This window comes from Sminthopsis crassicaudata, chromosome 2, assembly GCF_048593235.1.
Source record: "Sminthopsis crassicaudata isolate SCR6 chromosome 2, ASM4859323v1, whole genome shotgun sequence".
Taxonomy (NCBI): domain Eukaryota; kingdom Metazoa; phylum Chordata; class Mammalia; order Dasyuromorphia; family Dasyuridae; genus Sminthopsis; species Sminthopsis crassicaudata.
Window position 1 is genome coordinate 575,579,221 of NC_133618.1, and position 21,603 is coordinate 575,600,823.

General features: G+C 41.9%; 1 protein-coding gene across 1 annotated transcript in view; it reads right to left on the bottom strand.

The window, feature by feature from the left end:
* The window catches only part of ALPK3 (alpha kinase 3), a 43,179-nt gene that overhangs the window by 18,201 nt on the left and 3,375 nt on the right, over positions 1-21,603 (bottom strand). The window contains exons 2-5 of the mRNA XM_074295309.1: positions 16,987-17,025; positions 11,762-11,883; positions 5,730-5,847; positions 324-1,590 (exon numbers count right to left, since the gene is read on the bottom strand). Of these exons, the coding sequence (XP_074151410.1) occupies positions 324-1,590; positions 5,730-5,847; positions 11,762-11,883; positions 16,987-17,025 (1,546 nt within the window). The remainder of the gene's footprint in view (positions 1-323; positions 1,591-5,729; positions 5,848-11,761; positions 11,884-16,986; positions 17,026-21,603) is intronic.

A 21,603-nucleotide genomic window follows, 5' to 3' on the forward strand; every position in this document is an offset into this window, starting at 1 on the left:
CCTCAGGAAAAGTCCCTGAAGTCTTTAGAAATGGCTCCTGGTCATAATGGGTTTCCTCCTCCGACAGTGGGACACTAAAGGAAGAGGTTTTCCCATGTTCTCAGAGTAAACGGGGCTTGGGCAATCACAGAGAGGTTCTGCTACCCCTCTAGATCTGGAATTAGGTGATGGGGTTGCAGCAAATGTCCCCTGGCCCTGCCTGGTACTGTGTCCCCTCTCCACTCCCCTTCCATAAATAACCCTGTGTACCATGGCTGCCAGATTGCTTTGGAAACATTTTCCATGAAGTCAGACTCTCAAAAAAGCTGTCATGTCACTCTTACCTCACAAGGGGTCCTGTAGGCTATCGACTTCTGGGCAGGGCTCTCCTGGGTCTTGTGCTTCCGCCGGGCAGGGGGAGTTGGGACAGTGGCTGTTGGCTCCCGGGAAATTCCCAAGGCCTGGACTCCTTGCTGAGGAGAAGGGTCCAAAATCCCTGAGGGGGGACCCACAGAGGCATAAGGCTGGGAATCATTGCTGGGGTCACATTTTGGCTTAGGAGGGGCAAATCTTTTCCTATTAAATACCCTGGAAGACTGTTGGGCAGCGGTGGGCACAGGCTGGCCAGGCGGCAGCTTCTCTCCTCCTGTCTCCCTTCCTGGTGAGACTCCCAAAGGGTAACCACTTTGGGGACTTCCACTGGGGGACTGGAGCCTCTCCTCAGTGGCAGTAGACTGTGTGTTCTCCAGATACATATCCTTTAAGGAGAAATAAACATTGATATCTGGTGGAGGGGTTGTTGGGCCCTTGCCAGTCTTGACCCCGATCTTGCTTGAGTTTCTGGCTTCCTGTGTCACAGGAGAGCTTGATTCCGGGGTCCCATCCACTCTGTCCAGCTTTGTGGCCTTTGGAGAACTCTCTCTCTGAGCCAATGAGGTATTCTCCACCTCCATGTGGCCACGAGTCCAGCTGGAGTCTGATTCTGTAGTGGTGGGGAAGTGATTTTCAGGTGTTCTTGCTCCTTCGGATTTTTGCTCACCTGTCCTCGACCCTCTGTGGTTCGGCCCCTCTTCTTTCTTCTTCTTCTTGGCCACAGACTCTTTGGTGGGTGGTCTCTGGGAGATGAGCTCCACAGCCTCACAGATGTAAGACAAAAAGCCATCTCCACTCTCCTCTCCACTCTCCAAGGTGGAGTCCCCATTAGTGGTAACCTCACCCCCTGATAAGTTATTGGCCAGACCAATGGCTGGGCTCCAGGGTGGCTCACTGGTCTCTCCTTCAAGCTCGGGCTCCAGGACCCCATCCTCAAGCTCCTTGCAAGAAGCCGAAGGACATTGCTCCCTTGCCCCGCTCAGCCGCCGCTTCCGCTGAAATCGGTCTGGACTGAGTTTACGCATCGTGTCAGCCTCAGACACCATCTCCTTCCCATACTTCCTGCTCTGCTCAATCTCCCGCATCTTTGCTTCTGCCTTCCTCTTCAGCTTCGCAAACCATCGCTGGTGAATCTTGTACTCAGTCATGGTCCCCACTTCCAAGACTCCGGAACAGGACACGATGCCTTTGGCATTTCGAGCAGACGCCTGGTAGATAGCAGCATCTTCTTCTTGGCACCTAGAGGCACAGTCAGGTGAGGCTGCAGTACCCAGATCCTGGCAGATGGAGAACTCACCAAGAGTCTGGTACTACCACCCCTGCACTCTGGGAAAAGCCTTTAATCAGACTGGCACTGAGTCCTCAACTAGGAGCTCTCAGCCTGCTAGAAAAAGCTCGCATCCCTCATACCAGTGTTCCCCAACTTAGTCACTCCAGCTCCAAACACCAGACATTCTCATTGGGTGTCCCCATGCCTGGAACTCTCTCCTCATCTCTGCCTCCTAGTTTTCTTAGTTTCCTGTAAGTCTTCCTTAAAATCTCCCTTTTGCAAGAAGCTCCCTTTTGCCTGCCTCCTGAGGATTTTCTCCAATTTGTCTTTTTTGTTTTGTTTTGTTTTGTTTTTGAGATAAGATTGGGCAGGATCCCACAGCTAGTGTCTCAGTCCAAATTTGAACTCAGGTCCTCCTGATTTGGGGCTAGTGCTCTATTCTCTGCACCACCTCACTGCCCTGCGATTTATCTTTTACATATTTTGTTTGTACATCATTGTTTGCAATGTTATCTCCCCCATTAAATCTAAGTTCTTTGAAAACAGGAACTGTCTTTTGCCTTTCAGTCTCCCCATCATTTAGTCCAGTGCCTGGCACATAGTAAGTGCTTGTTGATTGATATACAAAGCTCTTTAAAATTTACAAAGTACTTTATATCCATTTGATTCTTTATAACAATCCTTGGGAGGCAGATGCAATTATTATTCCCAATTTACAGATGAGGAAACTGAGACACAGAGACATTAAGTGATTGACTCAGGATTGCCCTGCTAACACATTTCTTTGAGGCAATATTTAAACTCCAGGCTTCCTGACTAGAAGTCTAAAAATCTACCCACTGTCGTAATTGCTAAGGTCCTTTCAGCTTTCACATTTTAATTCTCCCACTATTAAGAAACTAAGGCCCAAGGAAGGCAAATGATTGAACTTATAACTATATAATTAGGTGGGTCTCAAGAGAGTCCCCTACAAAAGCAGATGGCCCACACAGGAAGCTCTGAGGGAAAATGACTTATCCATATAAATATTTCCTAAGGGTTTGAACCTCTTGTGGTCACCCTAGCTGCAACCACAAATCCTGGGATCCAGAATTAGTATCTCCCTCATTCTGGGGGTTCATCTCTACTCTCCTCCCTAGGGTACAGTCTTCCCAGCTGGGTTAGGTCTCTCTATTCTTCCATCCCCAAGTCCCCCTCTCCCTACAGCCCCCCAGGGAACTGTGGTAGCTCTGAGAGTGGTCTCAGTAGCAAAGAGTTCCTGAAGCATGGATTACCTAATGCTCAGAAGTGAGTTACAGAAATTATGAAGCCTCTGATCTATGTAGCAATAAAACTCTGAAACACAGTATAGAACATGACAAAAAGCAGGCACTACGGTGCAGTGAGCAAAGTTCTAGGCTGAGTATCAAGATACTTGGGTCCTTGTCCTGACTTGTTTATTTGGCCAAATCACTTAAGCATTAGGGGTCTCAGTTTTTTCATCTGTAATATGCAGCAACAATACCACTACTGGGCCCATACCCCAGAGAAAGACAAAAAGGACTTCTATGTACAAAAAAGATTTATGACAACCCTTTTGGTAGTGCTAAAGAATTGGAAATGAAAATGCTCTAGCTGTGTGACCCTGGGCAAGTCACTTAACGCTAATTGCCTCAGCAAAAAGCAAAAAAACAAAACAAAAAGAAAAAACGAAAATGAAACAAAAGCAGAAATGAAAATGCCTATAAATTGGTGGGAGGGCTGAAGAAATGATGATATATGGCTTTACAGATAACTGCTGATCCATAAGAAATAATAAAAGGGGTGGGGTTCAGAGAAACCGCAGAAGACTTTATGAAGTGATGAAGAGCAAATTAAGTAGAAATGAAAGAATGATTCATACAATAACAGCATTCTAAAGATGAATGACTTTTAAGGATTTAAGAACTTTGATCAATGCAATGATCTATCCAGAGGATAGATAATGAGTTTAAATTCTCACTTAGGAAATGAGAAAACACTGCAGATCAGAATTTGATTTATTGTTTTTATTGATTGTCTAGATTTAAGAAAGTAATGGAAAAATGTTAATATGCAGATTAAACTTAAAAGTCTGTCATGGGTACATTTCTCTACCTGGAGAGCTTATTGTTAAACATTTGCCAACACACACCACTTTATTGTTCCCTGCATTCTGATAGAATAGACTCAAAATGCAGAACAAGAGATACAGTTTTAGACATGGATAATGTGGGAATTTGTCTTGACTTAATAAAAGTTTTTTTTTTTTCTTTTTCTTTCTTTAATGGTAGGAAGTGGGCAGGAATACAAAATTGATTTTTTTTTTTTTTTTTTACTAAACATCTATGATCATCCCTTAAAGTTCTAATATTCCATAATCTGATGAAGTCAACTTTCTTTCCTGGGAGTCCAGACCTCTGAACATGGGATCTTGTTCTTCTGCTTCAAAGCACTTAAAAGAAAGGGAATGAGATAAAGAGCAGCTCCAGAGAAAAGGCAGTCATACCAACCACTTCAGCTGAAATAAGCTCTCTAAGAGGACAAAAGATAACAATGGAAAGAGTGCTGGATTGGACTAAGGATCAGGGGATTACAAAGAACTGGAAGAGATTCCTGCGTCATCTAGCCCAACCCTCTCATTTTGCAGATAAGCAAATCAAGGTCCAAAGGTGATAGATGGAAGCAATTCTGATGCCAAGCTCTAAAGGAGCTAGATTTGAATCTTGGTTTTGCTACTTCCCACTTACATCACTTTGAGCAAATCACATAGTTTCTCTTGCTCTCAATTTCCTCATCTGTAAAACTGGAAGGTTGGATCTATTGATCCTATGAACCTTCATTTACACGGTGCCCAGTATCTGCTTTTAGGTTAATCTTAATCACTGAGGACCTCAAAGACATAAAGAACATCAGACCTCTTTAAAACAGTGAAGTATAATGGAAAGAGCAATGGATATGGAGTTAGAAAAGGTCAAAACTCAGGCACAATGACCTAAGAGACCACTGACCTATGTGACCTCAGGCAAGGTGACATGGCAGCCCCTAAAAGAGCTAATGCAATCTGAGACTGCATTGAGAGAGGGATGGGGCCCAGAGCAAAGGGGAGCTCTTTTTCTTGAGAGACCAATTGAAGCAATACATCTAGAGGTGGGTACCATATTTTAAGACAACAGTAAGCTAGAGCGCTTCTAGACCAAGGCAGTGAGACCACACTTGATGAAAGAATTAGGAATTGTTAACCTTGAGAAGAGAAGACTTGGGGGCAGCATAGTCACTGCCTCCAATATTTAAAATGCTATTTTCTTTCAAGAATTAGATTTATCTTGCTTGACTTCAGAGAGAAGAATAAAGCAGAAATTGCAGACAGATTTAAGTTTGATAAAAGGAAAAAAATATATTGTAATTAGAAAGATTCCCCCCAAATGCAATGGTCTATCTCAGAAAGTAGTGAGTTGCCCCTCCCTAGAGATCTTTCAGCAAAGGCTGGATGATCATTTGTCAAGAATACTGTAGGGGGAATTCTTGGTCAAGTACAGACCGAGCTATATATAACCCCTGGACTCCCTCCCAACTCTTGAGAATCTGTGAAGTCATATAATCTCCCTGGGTCTCAGTTTTCCCATCTGTAAAATGAAAGGGTTAGACCAAATGATCTTTAATAGAATTACATCCTTTAAGCTTTTGTCCTGGGATCTGGGGTAAATAGAAAATGACTTAGTCTTAGCACCAAAGCAGCCAGGATTCTTAACTCCCCAGGAAGAGATGAATCCTGGCCAAATGAATGGTACTGTCTAGTGGGTCGCCTCCCCTGTTGCTTTGGGTAGTGAGTTTTTCTTCTCCTATAGGCTAGAGGGCCCTAAAACGATTGCTTCCATGAGAGTCAGGGTGTAATGAGATCTCTCAGCCCTTCCCCACTCCATTCTTCTCTGAGAAGGACAAATCCATAGCTTCCTCCAATCTCCATTGGGCTCAAATGTCACTTAAGATTATCCCCTTCAGTGACTGACACAAAGCAACCTCCCACCATATCCACAACAACACAAATGTATTTGCTTCCCGCCTCCACATCTATGAAGGGAGTGGCCCACCCACTCGCACCCCCACTCACTTGTACAGCTGTAGGATATGCCGATTCCCCTGCTGAGAAATCTCATATTTTGGCAAACCACAATACCGGTCCAGCTCCTCATCATCTTTATACCACGTCACCTCGGGCTCTGGGTATCCTGGGGAGGAAGTGGGACACTATTTTAAAAGAGCAATTCCAAATCATCTGGGAACATGAATAGTATTCCCAGTAATAGGCTCCCAAGACACTCTCAACCACCTGGGTAGAAAGTCCTGGCTGCCTCTGCAAGGGTTACTGGATTATGCTATTATTTAGAAGCTCAATCTTGCCAAGGCATAGAGGGAGGGTTGGGATGGGGGGGCTTACTAATAATAATAACTAGCTTTTATTTATCATTGTAAGGTTTTCAAAGAGCTTTACATATATTTCATTTATCGTCACAAAAACTCTTAAGTGGTAATGTTGTTATTCCCATTTTATAAATAAGAAAACTGAGGTAGAGGTCAAGTGACTTGACCAGATCACACAAGTGATAGGTCTTCCTATTACCTAGCTGCCTCTAAGAAGGAGACTCCTAGAACCTCAGGATGAAGAGACTAGAAGAGGCATCTCTGACAACTGAAACCTAGTCTTTTCCCCCAGTACCTGATTTTCTGTAAACTGGAAAGAGTGGAGTGGGTCAATCATATGGTCATAGTAAAACAGAAAGAGACCTTAGAGGCCTTTAAGCCTGACCTCTTCATTTTACAGATGGAGAAACTGAGGCCCAGAGGAACAAAGTGATTTATCCAAGATCTCAGAAGAAATCACTAGAACCAATATGCTTTATTTAGTATCCTTCTGTCATATTAATCCATTTAGTTATGGAATCACAGAATTAGGAGCGACTTTAGTGATCCATCAGTTCTACCCAACTAATTTTACAGATGAGAAAATTAAGGTCCAGGACAGGTTTTTTTCTATTATTGTTCTCTTAAGGGACTTGCCCAAGATTACATTAAAAAAATGTTTTCTATTTGTTTCTTCCAGGCTAGAAATATAAAGGATTCTCACCATCCCAACCCCATCACTGAGCAATATGGTAGCAGGTTGTTCTGACATTGACAGCTGCCCCTCCCATGGCAATCTGGTCCTACCTCCCACTCCCAGGGACTCATGGGATGAATATTGAACTTGGTGCAGACATCCTATAGCAATAACCCACTGCAGCTCAAGAGAACCATCAGATTCAGCCTCTCCAGTATGTAGAATAGCAGGGGTGTCCCACCAAGTCCAGCTAGCTCTACATTCCCAAACAGCAATTATACCAGCATTTGGGCTCTGGCTCTGTCCTCTTACTCAGTCACTACCTTCACCATCCAGTGTCTATAACAGACTTCCCACCTAAGGCATATGTTTTGTAAATAAAAAGCTTTAATTAAAAAAAAGAAGAAAGGAATATGTAAATACTACATCTGTCCTGAAAAAGCTTATGAAGCAGATACAACAAATATGCAAGAAATTGAATTACATGGCAGTGCCAATAAATGCCGGGAGGTCTATAAACAAAGTGCTCTCTGATTCAAAGAAGAGAAGTTTTGCAGCCTCAGAGTTGGGGGGCAGCAGGGTGTCACGGTGAATTTGGGTAAATTTCAGAGAGAAGATGGCATTTAAGTCTTTAAAGATAGACTGAGATGAAGAAGATGGCACATCAGGTAGAAGGAACAGCATGAACAAAGGTACAGAGGCAAGAAGCATAAAGATGTTTTAGGGACCCATGCCTGGCACATAGTAGGCACCTGATAAATGCTAAGTTAAACTGACTAGGGGATACTGCCTTGGGACCTAACTAGGGCAGAAATGGGAGATAAAAATGGATCTAGAACAACCTTGGCAATCTCCCCACACAGCCCCAGTCGTAAAGTGAGCCCCATGTTTCCACTGAGCTAAAAGCCCCCGGTTACATCACTGCATCTGTGTGCATCTGATAAATGCCAGGGACCACAAATGTCCTCAGCCATCCTGTAGAATGATCTCACCAGTCTGAGGGGCTGGGTCCATGCCTCCCTGTCCCATGATATTCCTCCCAACCCAGATTCCCACAGGGATCAGCTGAGAGGCCTGACAGCTGGAGGAAGCTCTCAGGAGCAGGAAGTTTAGGGAACTTAGAACCTTGCCAGTCTCAGGGCTTGGATACCATACTGTGGTGCTTATGCAAACAGGCAGGGAAAGGTCAGGAGCTCAGACCTGCAAAACAACTCAAGGACTTGAGGAAACGTTCTCCCAGAAAGAAATTTGACTTAATCACCAAGTTATTTTCAACTCTGCCAAGGAAGATATACACTCCCCCAAAATATGGATTCATTTAGCTGTATCCTCATGGACACTCATAGCTCCCTGAGCAGAATAGCCTCTGATGGCAGACTATCTATTTCATCTCTCCGTGTTATCACCTTAGCTTAGGAAGGACATGATATCTGCAAATATCTGAGGGGCTGCCTCGTGGAAAATGGATTTGGCTCAGTTTGTTTTTCTCCACTTGTTAAGGATCCACTATTTGTCAGGCACCGTGCTATGTGTATGGCATACATAGAAAGGCAAAAACCTGCCCTCATGGGGCTACCCGTCTTATGTGGACAACAACATGCAAACAATTATGTACAAATAAGCAATATTTACAGGAAATAATCAAGAGAGAAGGCTTCCTATAGAAAGCAGATTTAAGCTGGGAATCAACCAATGAAAAAATATCCATTATAATGAGACAGGTCCTGTCCTAGGCACTGAGGATACAAAAGCATATACAAAGCAACCCCTACTTTCAAGGAACTTGTATTCTTCACAAGGGAGGGGAGAAATAGGGCTAGTAATAGAAACTCACAGGAAGGCAAATTTGGGCTCAGCATAAGAAAAAATTTATGGAGGACTAGAGATATCAAATAATGAGAACAGCCAGGGGCTTTGTGAGATATTGAACTCACTGGCACTAAGAATATCCGAGCAGAGGCTAGGGGACTACCTGTCAGAGATGTTAGAAGATCCGGACACAGGATGGAAGGTTGGACTAGATGACCTCTAAATTTCTTAGTAATGCAGATTGTAGGACTCCTGCCTCACAGATAGGAGATATCCATGCCAGTCATATATTCACACAAGACTTTGGACTTTTAGGGTTGTGATCTTATTGAACAGAAGAAAAATAAGACTGGCAAATAAGAGCTAATTGAGATCCAGCCATGGTTTGGCCATGCTTGGTTTGGAAATTCAAAGCCTTGATAGAAGAACATAGAGATTTAAGTCTAGTTCTGCTCTATGGTGAATCTGGAAGTCTAGTTGGGTTTAGAACCCAACTGAAGACCTAAAGCCTTTGGTAATGCTCTTGTTTTCCCAAACCTACTTCAGCCACATGAACTTTCAGACTTTTCTTGATTCCACTTCCTTATTTCTAAATTGCCTCCTCCAGATTTGCAGAGAGGATGCAGCAGTGTGCATAGGATTATTTCTGATGGGGTTCCCAGTGAACTCTCGGGGAATCGGAAAGAGAGAAGACCAACGCATCATAAGTTTCTATTAAATTAACAGGAAAGGGAGTGAAAGCCACAGGAAGCCTACCTAAATAACAGTGACCTTAATCCAACAAACAAATCTGTGCTCAGGATAATGGAAGAAATGATGTTGGGAATAAATTGTATCTTTTTTCTAAGCACCTGTGGTTCTGGCACTCACTGTACCATCACAGTGACTAGACCCAGGAAATGATATTTTTGTGCCCAAGGCAACATTTGAAAATTGTGTCTACAAGAAGCAACATATGCAATTTGACTTTTCATTAAATAAATACCTATTTGACATGGACAGATATATTTTATGGTATTAAAAATAAGTTACATACATCTCTTCGCTTCTTCTCCTTTCCTCTTCCCCTTGCATGGAAGCCATGAGAAAGTTGCTACTTTGCAGCAAAACTCTTTCATACATTACATTGTTTCTGCCCCTTTGGAGATAAACAGGATGAGCTCTAGGCCTGAAAAATCCAGGATATGATTTAAACTTTTCTTTGATGGTATTCTGATCAGTCTTTCCTACTTGCTAAGACTGTCTTCTCAAGTAAGAGGTTCCTCTAAGGAGAAGGGAAGGGGGGCAGCTTCTCCTGTCAGATCCCGTTAAATCTTTTGCCCACATTTCTTTCTAGCTCTGTGTCCAGCCCTGCTCTGGTGACTGCCCATTTAGGAAGGTGAGATTCCAGTAGACAGCAGGGTTTTGAATCCTATGTAGCCTTCACTAATGCACATAATATTTGTCTAGACAGCAAATAGATTCCACTGACTAAAGAGAATGGTCAGATGTCCAAATTCTTCTCCATCAAGATCAATTCTACTCCATCTGGAGGTTTGATAGAGAAAGGGGCTTTCCCTGGACCCCTGAATTAGTAGTCCCTGAGAAATTATCCGAATTCAGTTGCATTTCAGATAAACTGTACTACAAACAAGTCTTCTATTTCAACTTTCCATCTCTCATCTCTGTGTATTGGTACAAACCATTTCCCACTTCTGTAATTTACTTTCACCTCATCTCTACCTCTTAGAAAGTTTCCCTCAAGATCCAACTCTAGTGCAAGTCTTCCTCCTCTGCTAAGCCATTCCTGGCTCCTCCCCCACCTCAGTGATTAGCATTCTCTCCCCCTCCAATTTTCCTGTCCTTCATTTATTAACATACCTTAAAAATAATAGAACGTAGGCTTCCTGAGGGAAGGAACTGTTTCTTTCTTTTTTTTTTTTTTTTTTCCACTATAGCCCTGGAGTCTAACACAGCGCCTCATACTTCATAAGATCCCATTCAATGTTTGTTAAATTAAATCACATCTGAATTCTCCTGACTTAAACATGTCCACATAACATATGATCCTTAACATCACAATGACACTAGTGCTGAGTAAATGCTGGAATTCTGTAAAATCAGGGGTGAACACACACACACACACACACACACACACACACACACACACACACACACACACACAGATACCACCTCTACAAAAACAGCTGACATTTGGGAACAGACATACCAGGACACAGGCACATGAATACAGGCATTTTGGCAAAAGTATTTCCACATAGACATATGCACAGAACAAACTAATCTTCAGCACGAGGAGAGTAAGCAACCACCCCTGTAACATGATTTCAAGGATACCAGAAAACACCCCTTTACTCTGCAAATACTTTTCCCACCAGCTTCCTGATGTTTGAAATTCCACAGTTAGAGATTCATTCCTTTGGCTTGACTTGTTAAAATGTAAATACAACTAGGAAAGAATTTGCAGTATGGTGTAGTGGGGAAAGCAATAGACTTGAAGTCAGGAATAAGTTGGATTTAAATTAGGTCTCCAATGTTACCTGTCATAACCTCCCTGAGACTCAGTTTTCTCAACTATAAAACAGGGATAGATGAGGACCAAATGAGATAATGCATGTGCAATACTTTGTAAACATTGCAATATTACACAAATATAAATTGTACAAATGATATCATTCTTAAAATTAACAACATACTAAGCTTCCATTGCCTCTTTTGTAAAAATGAATGGCATGGATGCAGTGATCTTTTCAAGATCTTCTTTCCAGTTTTACCATCCCATGAAGGAGGGAAACAATGTAGAATAGGAGAAAGAGCAATGGCCAGTGAAGACAGAAGACTGTAATCTGTTAAATAGATATAGTATTTTCCCTGACTCAAATGTGAAGTCTATGGTGGAAATTATATAAAAGGATTCTACCTCTAAAAACTGTCATATGAATGTGCTCTCTCATTGTTATTATGGTTCTCCTATCATCTCCTGCTTGAGAATAGATTTGCAAAGAAGGGAGGAACTACCGGGATCCTGAGCCCTAAAGGGAAATAAGGAAAGTACACCAGGGAGGGGAAGAAAAAAATGGGGGAAGCTGGAGACACCAGTCAAAGCAGACTTTCAGCAAGGATAGGTCAAGCGAGCAGACACATCCATCTACTTGTCACCATGGCTGCTGGTCACATTATTCCTAACCTGAAGTCTCTGGTGACTGGCACAAGATAGTCCCAAAAGGCATCCTTACCTGTGACAACGCAAGTGAACCTGGCGTCACAGTCTGTGGACACAGCCCTGGACTTGAGGGTGGTCTCAAACAGGGGCTGGGTCTCCTCGGTCAGCTGGGCAATGATGGAGCAGAAGGTGCTCCTGGGAAGGCAAAGAAGTCGTCAGAGCAGCTCCTCCCTCCTCTCCCTAGAAAACACATCACCCCTGCCTACAAGCCCCTACAGATTAAATCTCTGCTCCTGTGACATTCCTTCCAAACAACACCTTGCCGGCCACTACCCCTTTGGAAGCATCATATGCCCTGAAAGCTGACTCGGCTCCTGGCTGCCCATTAGACACTTTCTAATGGTTATTCTGTACACCATGACTGTGTGGCAGATAATCAGAAGGCCCATTATTTCAATATGTAATCTCGCATTATTGGGGCTTTCCTCAAATCCCTCTGCCCTCCACCCACTGGTGATCACATCAGCCTCTTGGTGCAGCCTCCAAAGAAGAACACGGTCCAGGAAGCTCATGCAGGGGAGAGGACAAGAAACATACATAAATATTGGACAGCCCCCAGAGGTGCCCATAGAGGAGAGATGGGCTCTTCTTCCTTCCAATGCTCCATCTCTAGGCCTTGAAAGCTTAACTACCAGTCTATAAGAAACGTAGATGCAGGGGGCAAAAGGGTCATACTTCCCAAAGCAGAGCAATCTCTGGACTTCAAAGCATTGTCCCTGGGAGAAAGCCAGGCAAAGCAACCCCAGGTGGCCCTGGGTTACCTGCTCCGCAGACTTCAGGACCATTTTCTAACTAAACAGCATCCCAGGGATATTTGGCCTTCTATTTAGCCCCTGCCTATTATAATCAAAAGTTTTAGATTTTATGAGAATTTTAATTTTAAAAAAATCTTTTATCAGCTTCTAGGTTTGGAAAAGATGGTCACCCTACCTACAAATCACCTAACAGGAAGGTCACCAACTGCTCTTCTTAGGACACTGATTCTGCTTGCCAGATCTTAAGCTGGCTCCCAAAGCCCTTGCCTTTGGGGGCAGCTGGAGGAAAGACCAAATCAGCCAAGCAGCAAGGGTATAGGTCCCCACATTTGGACAGCTGACAGAATTTTCCTTAGTTCCTCCCGAGTTAGAGCATCCAGAAAAGAGATTTCTTTTAATTGCTTTTGAGCCCAGGCTGGGGTGGGAATTCAATTCAACAAACTTTTACTAAGCCAGAGGATATGCAAATCCCTTCCAGAGCTTACAAGTCTATGTACTTGCAGATAATTGATTCCCACAGAATACTCTGGGGCTCGTGCCACCCATCACAAAACATAAACAGGGCTTGAAACTCAAGGGAGTGTTAGGACTGTCAAATCAAATGCATGTTGGGAGCTGGGAATTTCCAGTTAGAAGATTCCTCCCCTGTAAAAGATGAGAGATTTGGTTCCCTATGAACAGATCTGATGTGCGTTTTCCCAAATACACAGGCATTTCCCCAGACCAAGAGTAACCAAAGGCAGAGATTCCACTCGTTTTTATACAACTCCATAGACACACTTGTGTTTCACAGATCAACAAATAAAAAAAGTGCATTCCCACTCGTGAAGCACACCCACACAGCAGTGATTGTGATCTGCACAGCTCTGCCAACTCTCCTCCCCCCATGATTTCTTCCCATTAAATGCAGAGACTCCAGGGAGAGCTAAAGTAACAGTTATGTGGGAGATGAATCATTGGGAGTGGTTGACCCTTGGGGATGAAATTCTTAGGAAGGGAAGACTAGGGTTTGGGGAAAAAATCTGTCTATTCACAGGGTCACCCTCTTTAGTGCAGATGAAGGGGATAGTTAGGAAAGGAGAGCACAAACAAGACCCACATAGCCATGTCTTACTGAGAATTTAGGAAAATTTTCTATTCATTCTCAAGGCCAGTGTAGATTTGGGGTGAATACTACTAAAAAGGAAGGAGGAAAGGAACTACTGGAAGAATCTCTATGGAAAAATCAAGTCTTCTGAAGTCAGAGCAAGGTAGGTGTCCTGGCTTAGCCCTGTTTTCTCCACAGAGATGCAAATACCAGGAGAAGAGCACGTAGCAACCTTTCCCAGAGAGATAGCACAAAGTTAATAATAGACAAGGGAGGCATTCGTGTTCACAGCCCTCCATGCTTCAGATTCAGTGAAGCTACACAGGCCCTGTGTCTCCTCAAACTTCCTCCAAATCTCATTCTCAATAAGCTCACTGGCCTCAATAAGCTGTTTCTCTTCTTCTTACAAAGCCACTTAGATGTGGAATGTACTTGGGTATGTCTATATCTAGGATTAGGCAACTTGGGCTTTGTCTGGAACAAATACTGATAGTACCCATAGCCTTTCAGCAGCATAGAAACAAGAGTGATTAGAACTTAGTTAACAAAAATAAACAGTCCAAATGGGAAGCTAACAGATGGTACTGGGGTGAGCTTCTCTCTCCACCCACAATCCCAGTGCCTTCTTCCACCACCCTAGCAAAAATCTGGGCCACTTTCCCTGGATATAGTTTCTGGTGCTTGCCCCTGAAGCAAAAATGCCTAGTAATAATTCTGACTATGATCTATAATGACCCACTATGAGCAGAAAATGCTCACCTCCATGAAATGTTTTTATTTATTTTCCCAAATTGCCTAGCACCATAATATAAGGGAAGATCTAACAGGCTGATCCTCTCCTAAACAACGGAAGACACAGGTAGAGTACACTTCTATTGTAAAAAAAGATCTGGATTGAGCAATTCTACATCCTCACCAAAATCTCATCCAACTGTAACACTCAGACTCTATATTCCACTATAATCACAATTCAAATCTGAAATGTCATCTTTTCTCTAAGCCTCAGCCTCATCTTCTGAGACTAGAACTATTTAGTTAAGTGAGAGGAAGATTTCTCAGCCATGGATAAGAGAGTTGATGGGAATGGGACCTGTGGTTTCATTTGCATAGAGAATTTCCAGGTAAGGTAACTCCCTTCTTCTTCTTCTTTTTTTTTTTTTTTTTTTTTTTTTTTTTTTTTTTCACTGAGGCTGGGGTTAAGTGACTTGCCCAGGGTCACACAGCTAGACAGTGTTAAGTGTCTGAAATCATATTTGAACTCCGGTCCTCCTGACTTCAGGGCGGGTGCTCTACCCACTGCGCCACCTAGGTGCCCCAACTCCCTTCTTCTAATCCAGGCTAGCATCTTCTCTGCAACTTAGAGAGTTGGCTGGAATACCTAGAGGCTGAGTGACTTAAAGTCCTACAACCAATGTGTATCAAGGATAGAACTGAAATCTGGCTTTGAGGCTGGTTCTGACTCTCTAGTCACGATACCAAATTCCCTCTTCAAAGATGGTTGAATAGAAAGAAAGAAAAAAACAGTCATGAAGATTTCAGGATTTCAAAAATAATTGAGATGGCATCGTACAATGGCCAGAACAGACCACAAGATCAGGAGAAAGACCTTTGTTCAAGGTCCGCTTCAGACATTTTCCAGCTGTGTGACCCTTGGAAGAGTCCCTTAACCCCTCCATGTTCTGAAATGATTCTCTAAGGTTCCAAATTGCAAAAGAATGATAGCTTGGAATTTGTAACAGGAGTTTTCATGTTCAGTGTTCTCTAGAAGTATAGCTCTGAAAAAAAAATTATATTCATAGCACCTAGTAGGGTGGTTTACACACTATAGGTACCTAATGAATATCTGTTGGTTTGATTGCCTTTGTTCAAAATCAGTGGCTCAACCTTCCAAACCTGGGATCCCCAGGACTAACTGTGGGAGAGAGGGAAAAGTTTTGGAGGAATTGAAAAATTTTAAATGGAAAAAAATCAGAAGTAAGTCAGCTTGAAAAACATGGAATTCTTCTTAGAATCTGCAGTTTTTAAATAGGGAGTAGAGAAAGATCTTAGATATACCAAATATTATCATTCAGTTCCTTCAGGATATTTCCACTCTGTTCCTGTCTTCACTCCCTCACTTTCAAAACAGCTCAGAAATAGGATGAAGGCATATTCATGCTCCATCTCAACACTCATAAGTAAATATTAGGAAGGGTTCTCATAGGGAACTTACGTTCCTTAATATATGTGAGTAAGAATGACAAGTGCCTCCCCATTGGCAGTAGAACAACTGGAGGAAATCGTTAAATCAAAAAGAAACTGAATCACACATTTTATGGTGATGTTCAAATTCATGCCTTTTAAGCTGTTATAAGATCACAAATCATGATGATAATAGTAGTAGTAATTAGCATTTATATGGAACTTGAAGATTTGTAAAATATTTTGAAAAATACTATTAAATTTATCCTCATTATAGCCTTGGGAGGGAGGTCCTGTTACTATTCCCAATTAAGGAAACAGATTATTTGACTTGTCCAGGATCACACAGCTAGGAAGTATCTAAGCTAAAATCTGAGCTCAGGTCTTCCGGAATCCATATCCAGCATTGTAGTCCTTTACCGCCCAAATCAGTTAATAGCCAGGAGGAACTTTTGAGGATATTTAGTTCGATCTTTTCATTCTATGGATGAAGAACTAAAGCTAAGCAAGGTTAAGATCTTACAAATTACACTCTCTGCCATGACATATTTTAAGATATGTTTAAGAAAAACCTTTCTTGTATTAGCTATCCAAAAGACTTTCTCTCATTAAGTAAAGGGACTTTGACCAGCTCTTCTTCATAAATCTTCCAGTCTGGGATTATACCCAAGGGGTGGGAAGAGGACAGGAAAGATTGTCATCTCTGACCATACCAGGCAGATCAACCAGATCAGAGAGGGAGATCTCAGATTTGGAAGAGAAGATATGAAGCAAAGGGAAGGAGCAGGAAAAGATAGAACTAGGGAAACAAATATTTCCTTTTCAGTTATAAAATCCTAGGACAATAAGAAAATGATTGGGCCATTGGCAGATGGTCCTCATTTTCTTTCAAAGGTAATTTTAGAAAGAAATTTCCCTTCCCTTTAGACAGGCTGCTCCAGACATTTAAGGATTCATCTATGGTCAGTTTAATTCTTAGTCCCTCCACCCCTCAAAAGTAAGTCATGCAAGAGTCAAATCTAGACTGTACAAGAAGAGCCAGGCTCATGTGAGTGCTCTCCCTCCACCCTGTTTCCTTTTTTTCCCTCCCCAAGCATCCCTCCCTTTTCACCCCATGCATTCTAGTTAGTGTCCAAGCATTCACCCAGAGGCAACTCCAGTGCATAGGCCCAAGAAAAGGGGTGATCAGAGAAATTTAATGCAATATGAGTTTACCTTCCAGAGCTGGGGTGAGAGAACCGGTTGCTTGATAAGCTAAGCAGAAACAGCAAACAGAACCATTAGGCAGAAAAGCATGGAGAGGAGGTGGAGTCAACAACAGTCGAGAGTATTAATCACCTGCCATCTGGCACTGGACAGACTTTCTATTAAAAGGGTCCAGCTGTCTTAGTCGGCTTGCTTGAGTTAGCAAGCAGCCCCTTTGCCCGACAGCAACATCCCTGAAACCAAGAGCTCATTAGCAGCAGAATCCAAGAAATGAGGTTAGGCAGGAATCCACTTAGAGGCCACCCCTTGAGAAAGACATATCCCATTGGATGCAGCATCCCTCCACCCTCCAGGACTGTAAGAAATATATGACCAGTTCATGTGTGTCATTGATATGTAGAGTGGAAGCCACACTCCATCTACCCAAAGTCCCTGCTAAGGAAGCAGGACCCAACCAGAGACACCTCCCACCAAAGGTAAAGCTTCCACACCATCCCCTGAGAACAGGGGGCAAGTTGGCTTTGAGAACACCCCATATAGTAACAATGTTAAATGGTTAAAGAGGTGGCACAACACAAACTAGCTGGGAGAATTGGAAAAAAAGGAAAGAACGAAAGCGGTTAATCCAGCAGGAACCTCAAGATGCCCTGCTCCATCAACTTTAACACTGTACCAGGTGGCTCCCTTTTCCCCAGTGATTCTGGCTGGTTGTCAGAATCTTTACTTCCCAAGGAAGCCAAAAGAAAATTCAGAAAAAGTGAGATGTAGAAATAGGCTAGGTCTTTGGGTATCCGTAAGGATCAATAATTCACAGAGATCTAAGGAGAATAATAGCAAATGACTTCAAATCTTCAACTTCACTGAAAAAAATCAAGACTTTCTGTTCAAAGTTTTCTCAACTACAATTATCTCACCACTTTTGTCCCTGTCCACATCCTTTTGTCCTGTCCTCTAATCACAGAGGAAGATATGTATCCCATCTCTTCCCTATGTTATAGGATCATAAGAATTTAGAACCAGAAAAGATCTTAGAAATCATCTATTCTGACCTCACTTTCCAAATAAGGAAATCTGAGTGAATTCCACAAAATCCTATCTCTCCTCATTTCTTAAGGGGCCTTGTTCTCACCCTTATCCCCTCCCTCTCCAAAATCTTTCATTTCTCTCTTTCTATCCTGCATAGGTTTCCATCTTAAAAATCTTTTTTGACCTTGTTGGCTGTTTCTTTCCTGTGCACTTAACAAATTTCTCTATGAAAAGTCTACACTGGCTACCTTCATTTTCTCAACACTTGCGGCCTGTAAACTTGTCTTCTATACCCACTACCAACCCAAAACTTTTCTCAGGAAGCTCACAGATGATCTTGATAAATTCAATGACCATTTTCCCCTCAATTCTCATTGTTCTTGAACTTTCTACTGCATTTTACATCATGGATTATCACTCTTCCTTTACCTCCTCCACACAGATCCTCTCTTGGCTTCCCTGATTCTGTATTATCCTGGTTTCCTTAGTTCTTTTAAACTTTATATATACATACATACCTACATATATATATGTACATATATATATATGTGTGTATATATATATACATATATATATGTGTGTATATATATATATATACATATGTATATATATATATATATATATATATATATATAGCTTCTCTTTCTCCTCAACTCTCTAATTATAAATATTCACCAAGGCTTAAATGTCAGTCTTCTAATTTTTTCCTATAGATTCTTATTCCTTTCAACAATGATACACTAACGTGAAAGGTAATTCTCATGTCTCTTATTCTGAACTTCTTACTCAAGCTCTGATCCTTATCTCTAAGATAGTCTCACTTGGCTATCCCATTGCCATCATTTCAAGTATTAAATTAAGTTCATCTTTCTCACAACACTAGCAACTCTTATTTAATGTTGGCTAATTCTCCCACTCATCTTAAGTTTTTGTTGTTATTGTTGTTCAATCGTATTCATTTCTTTATGACTCTATTTGGGGTTTTCTTGGCAAAGAAATACTGGAGTGACCTACAATTTCCTTCTCCAGCTCATTTTGCAGATGGGGAAACTGAGGCAAATAAGATTGAGTGACCAGCACAGGGTCACATAGCAAGTAAGTGTCTGAGGCCAGATTTAAACTCAAGAAGATGAGTCTTCCTGACTCCAAACCATTGCTATCTACTACACCCACCTAGCTGCACCTTTCTAAAAAGAAAAAAAGGCATACTTAAAACTATAAACTCTTCTTTAACTCATTTCTCTTTCATTGTCTGCATTTACCTACTCCTTCCCAGACTTGCATCTAAAGTTCTTTCTTAATCATCTTTTCTCTCTTCACTCTTATTGACTATTACCACCATCAGGTTCTCATCTTTTCTTAATGCAAGAACATCTTTGTCCCCCCTTCTAATCCAATCAACATAGATCAAACTTACTTCTGATAAAAAATAAAATTATCATCTCATCATATCTCTGCTCCGAAAGTTTACAGTAGCTGTTGTTAACACTGTCTTTTGCCTCTAAACTCCTTTTCCTGGCTCTTAAGGACTTCTGTGATCTGGCACCAAACTAATCTAACTTCATTTCCCATGAGTTTTCAAAATGTCCTGATGATCTAGTCAGACATATCTCCATACTGGAAATATCTCCATACAGGAGATATCAGGAATATCTCCTGCTGGCTTCCACCTCAATATTTATGCCTCTCTTCTTTCTCCTTTCTACTTAGGTCCTATGCACCTCAAAGTCTAGCTATTTAGTTTCTTCCATAGCAATATTTCTGTATTGACTGAATAAAAGGAGACACACCACCAGAAAGATATACCATTCAGGATTAGCTTCAAGTCAGGGACAGGATATGGAACCACTTATAGGGGTGGTAGCTTTTATTGCCAAAAATAAAAGAGGGAAGGAGGAAGAATCTCTCTGGCACAAGGAAGCATCTGAGCTGACAAGGAAGAAGTAGCCAGAGACTGATACTCACTACAATCTTGATTCTAAAGCTGCTGAGTGTGCAGGGTGGCTTGGGACATGATAAGTTGGGTCCATTGTCCCTAGCCACCTCCATCTGTCCTGCTTGGGATCTGCTCCCTTTAGCCCACCTCCTAGTTTAAGCAATATCTTCTTCATCCTACCTTCTCCACCTTCATATTTATCAGATATAATAGACTGGAAGAGACTTTATAGATGATCTAATCCAATAATTTCTTTTCATTTTCTCATTTTACAGATAAGGAAACTGAGGCCCAGAGCAGTAAATGATCTGCTCTCCATCATACCGATAAGTAGGGAGTAGAGCAACAATTCACCCCAAGTTCTCTAATTCCTAATTCAGGTTGCCATTTTTTTTCACTTACTACATCATGTTTACAGGTTTAGAACTAGAGATGTCAGTGCCCCCCAGAGCTTTGACTCTCAGCTTTGGTTTGCATTTTTATTCACAGATAAGGCAATCTAATGATGTACTGTTGGATGCCTGTTGGATATTTATAAAATGCTTTAAGGTTTTCAAAGAGCCTCACATATGACAACAACCCTGTGAGGTAAATACCATCATCATGAACACTTTACAGTTAAGAAATCATTGCTAGTGTTTGAGGAAGAATTCAAATTCAGTCTTTCTGACTCCAAGCCTAGCATTCTAGCCCCTGCAATTTTGTAACAGTCCTCTTTGGTGAACTTAAAAGAATATATCCTGAGATAGCTGTATAACTAGAAACCACCAGCCAGAAAGGGACAGAATCTGTGCCTTAGTCGAAACTTCTGGTTCCCTGTGGCTCATTACCAGTGTTCTTGAAACCAGCCTCTGTATCCTCTGGTTCTCCATCCCCAGAATAGCCAGTGGGGGAAAAAAAAATTCTTCACTAAGCCCCAAGAGTTCCAAGAATGGCCATAAAGAGAAAAATGTAGTCGGCTGACAGTGAGAACAGGGAACTAGGCCCAAGCCAGCCTGCCAGTAATGGCCCTAGGATTCTCAGCGTTCTTGTAAAGACAATCAACTCAGATGTTCCATTACCTGACAACAGCCGGACCCCTTAGTTAGGACTTCAGACTGCGTCAGCAACTGTCCTCAGATAGACTCTTGAGTAAGAGCCTTCCCTCCCTTTTCCCTCATCCCCCACCTCCACAGGCAAAGTAAAAATGCCTCCCACTACAACCCCTTAGCCTGCCCCACTCTATGCAAACTATAAGTCAACCTCTTTTCCAGGTCATACCCTTCTCAGAAATGACTTAGAATTTTTTACCTAATTATCATAGAACTGGACCAATCAGAAAGAAATGTGAATTATATCTTGATTCTAATATTTGGATTATTTAAACCAGAGGTTCTTAATCTGGGATCTATAGTTAGGTTTCAGTGGATTCATGAATTTGGATGGGAAAGAAGTTACACATCTATTTTCATTAAACTTTGATTTCCTCTGTAACCCTGAGTACTTTCTTTTATGAATTTGAAAACATTATTCTGAGGAGTATGTAAGCTTCACCAGATTGCCAGATGGGATCCATTAAACACAAAAAAGTTAGGAACTGCCTTACTGAGAGTCTTCCTTTTCACTAAGCCCTGGTTTTAGGTGCTTATAGCATCTGAAGATTCTTGATATTTTCCAGACTGAGC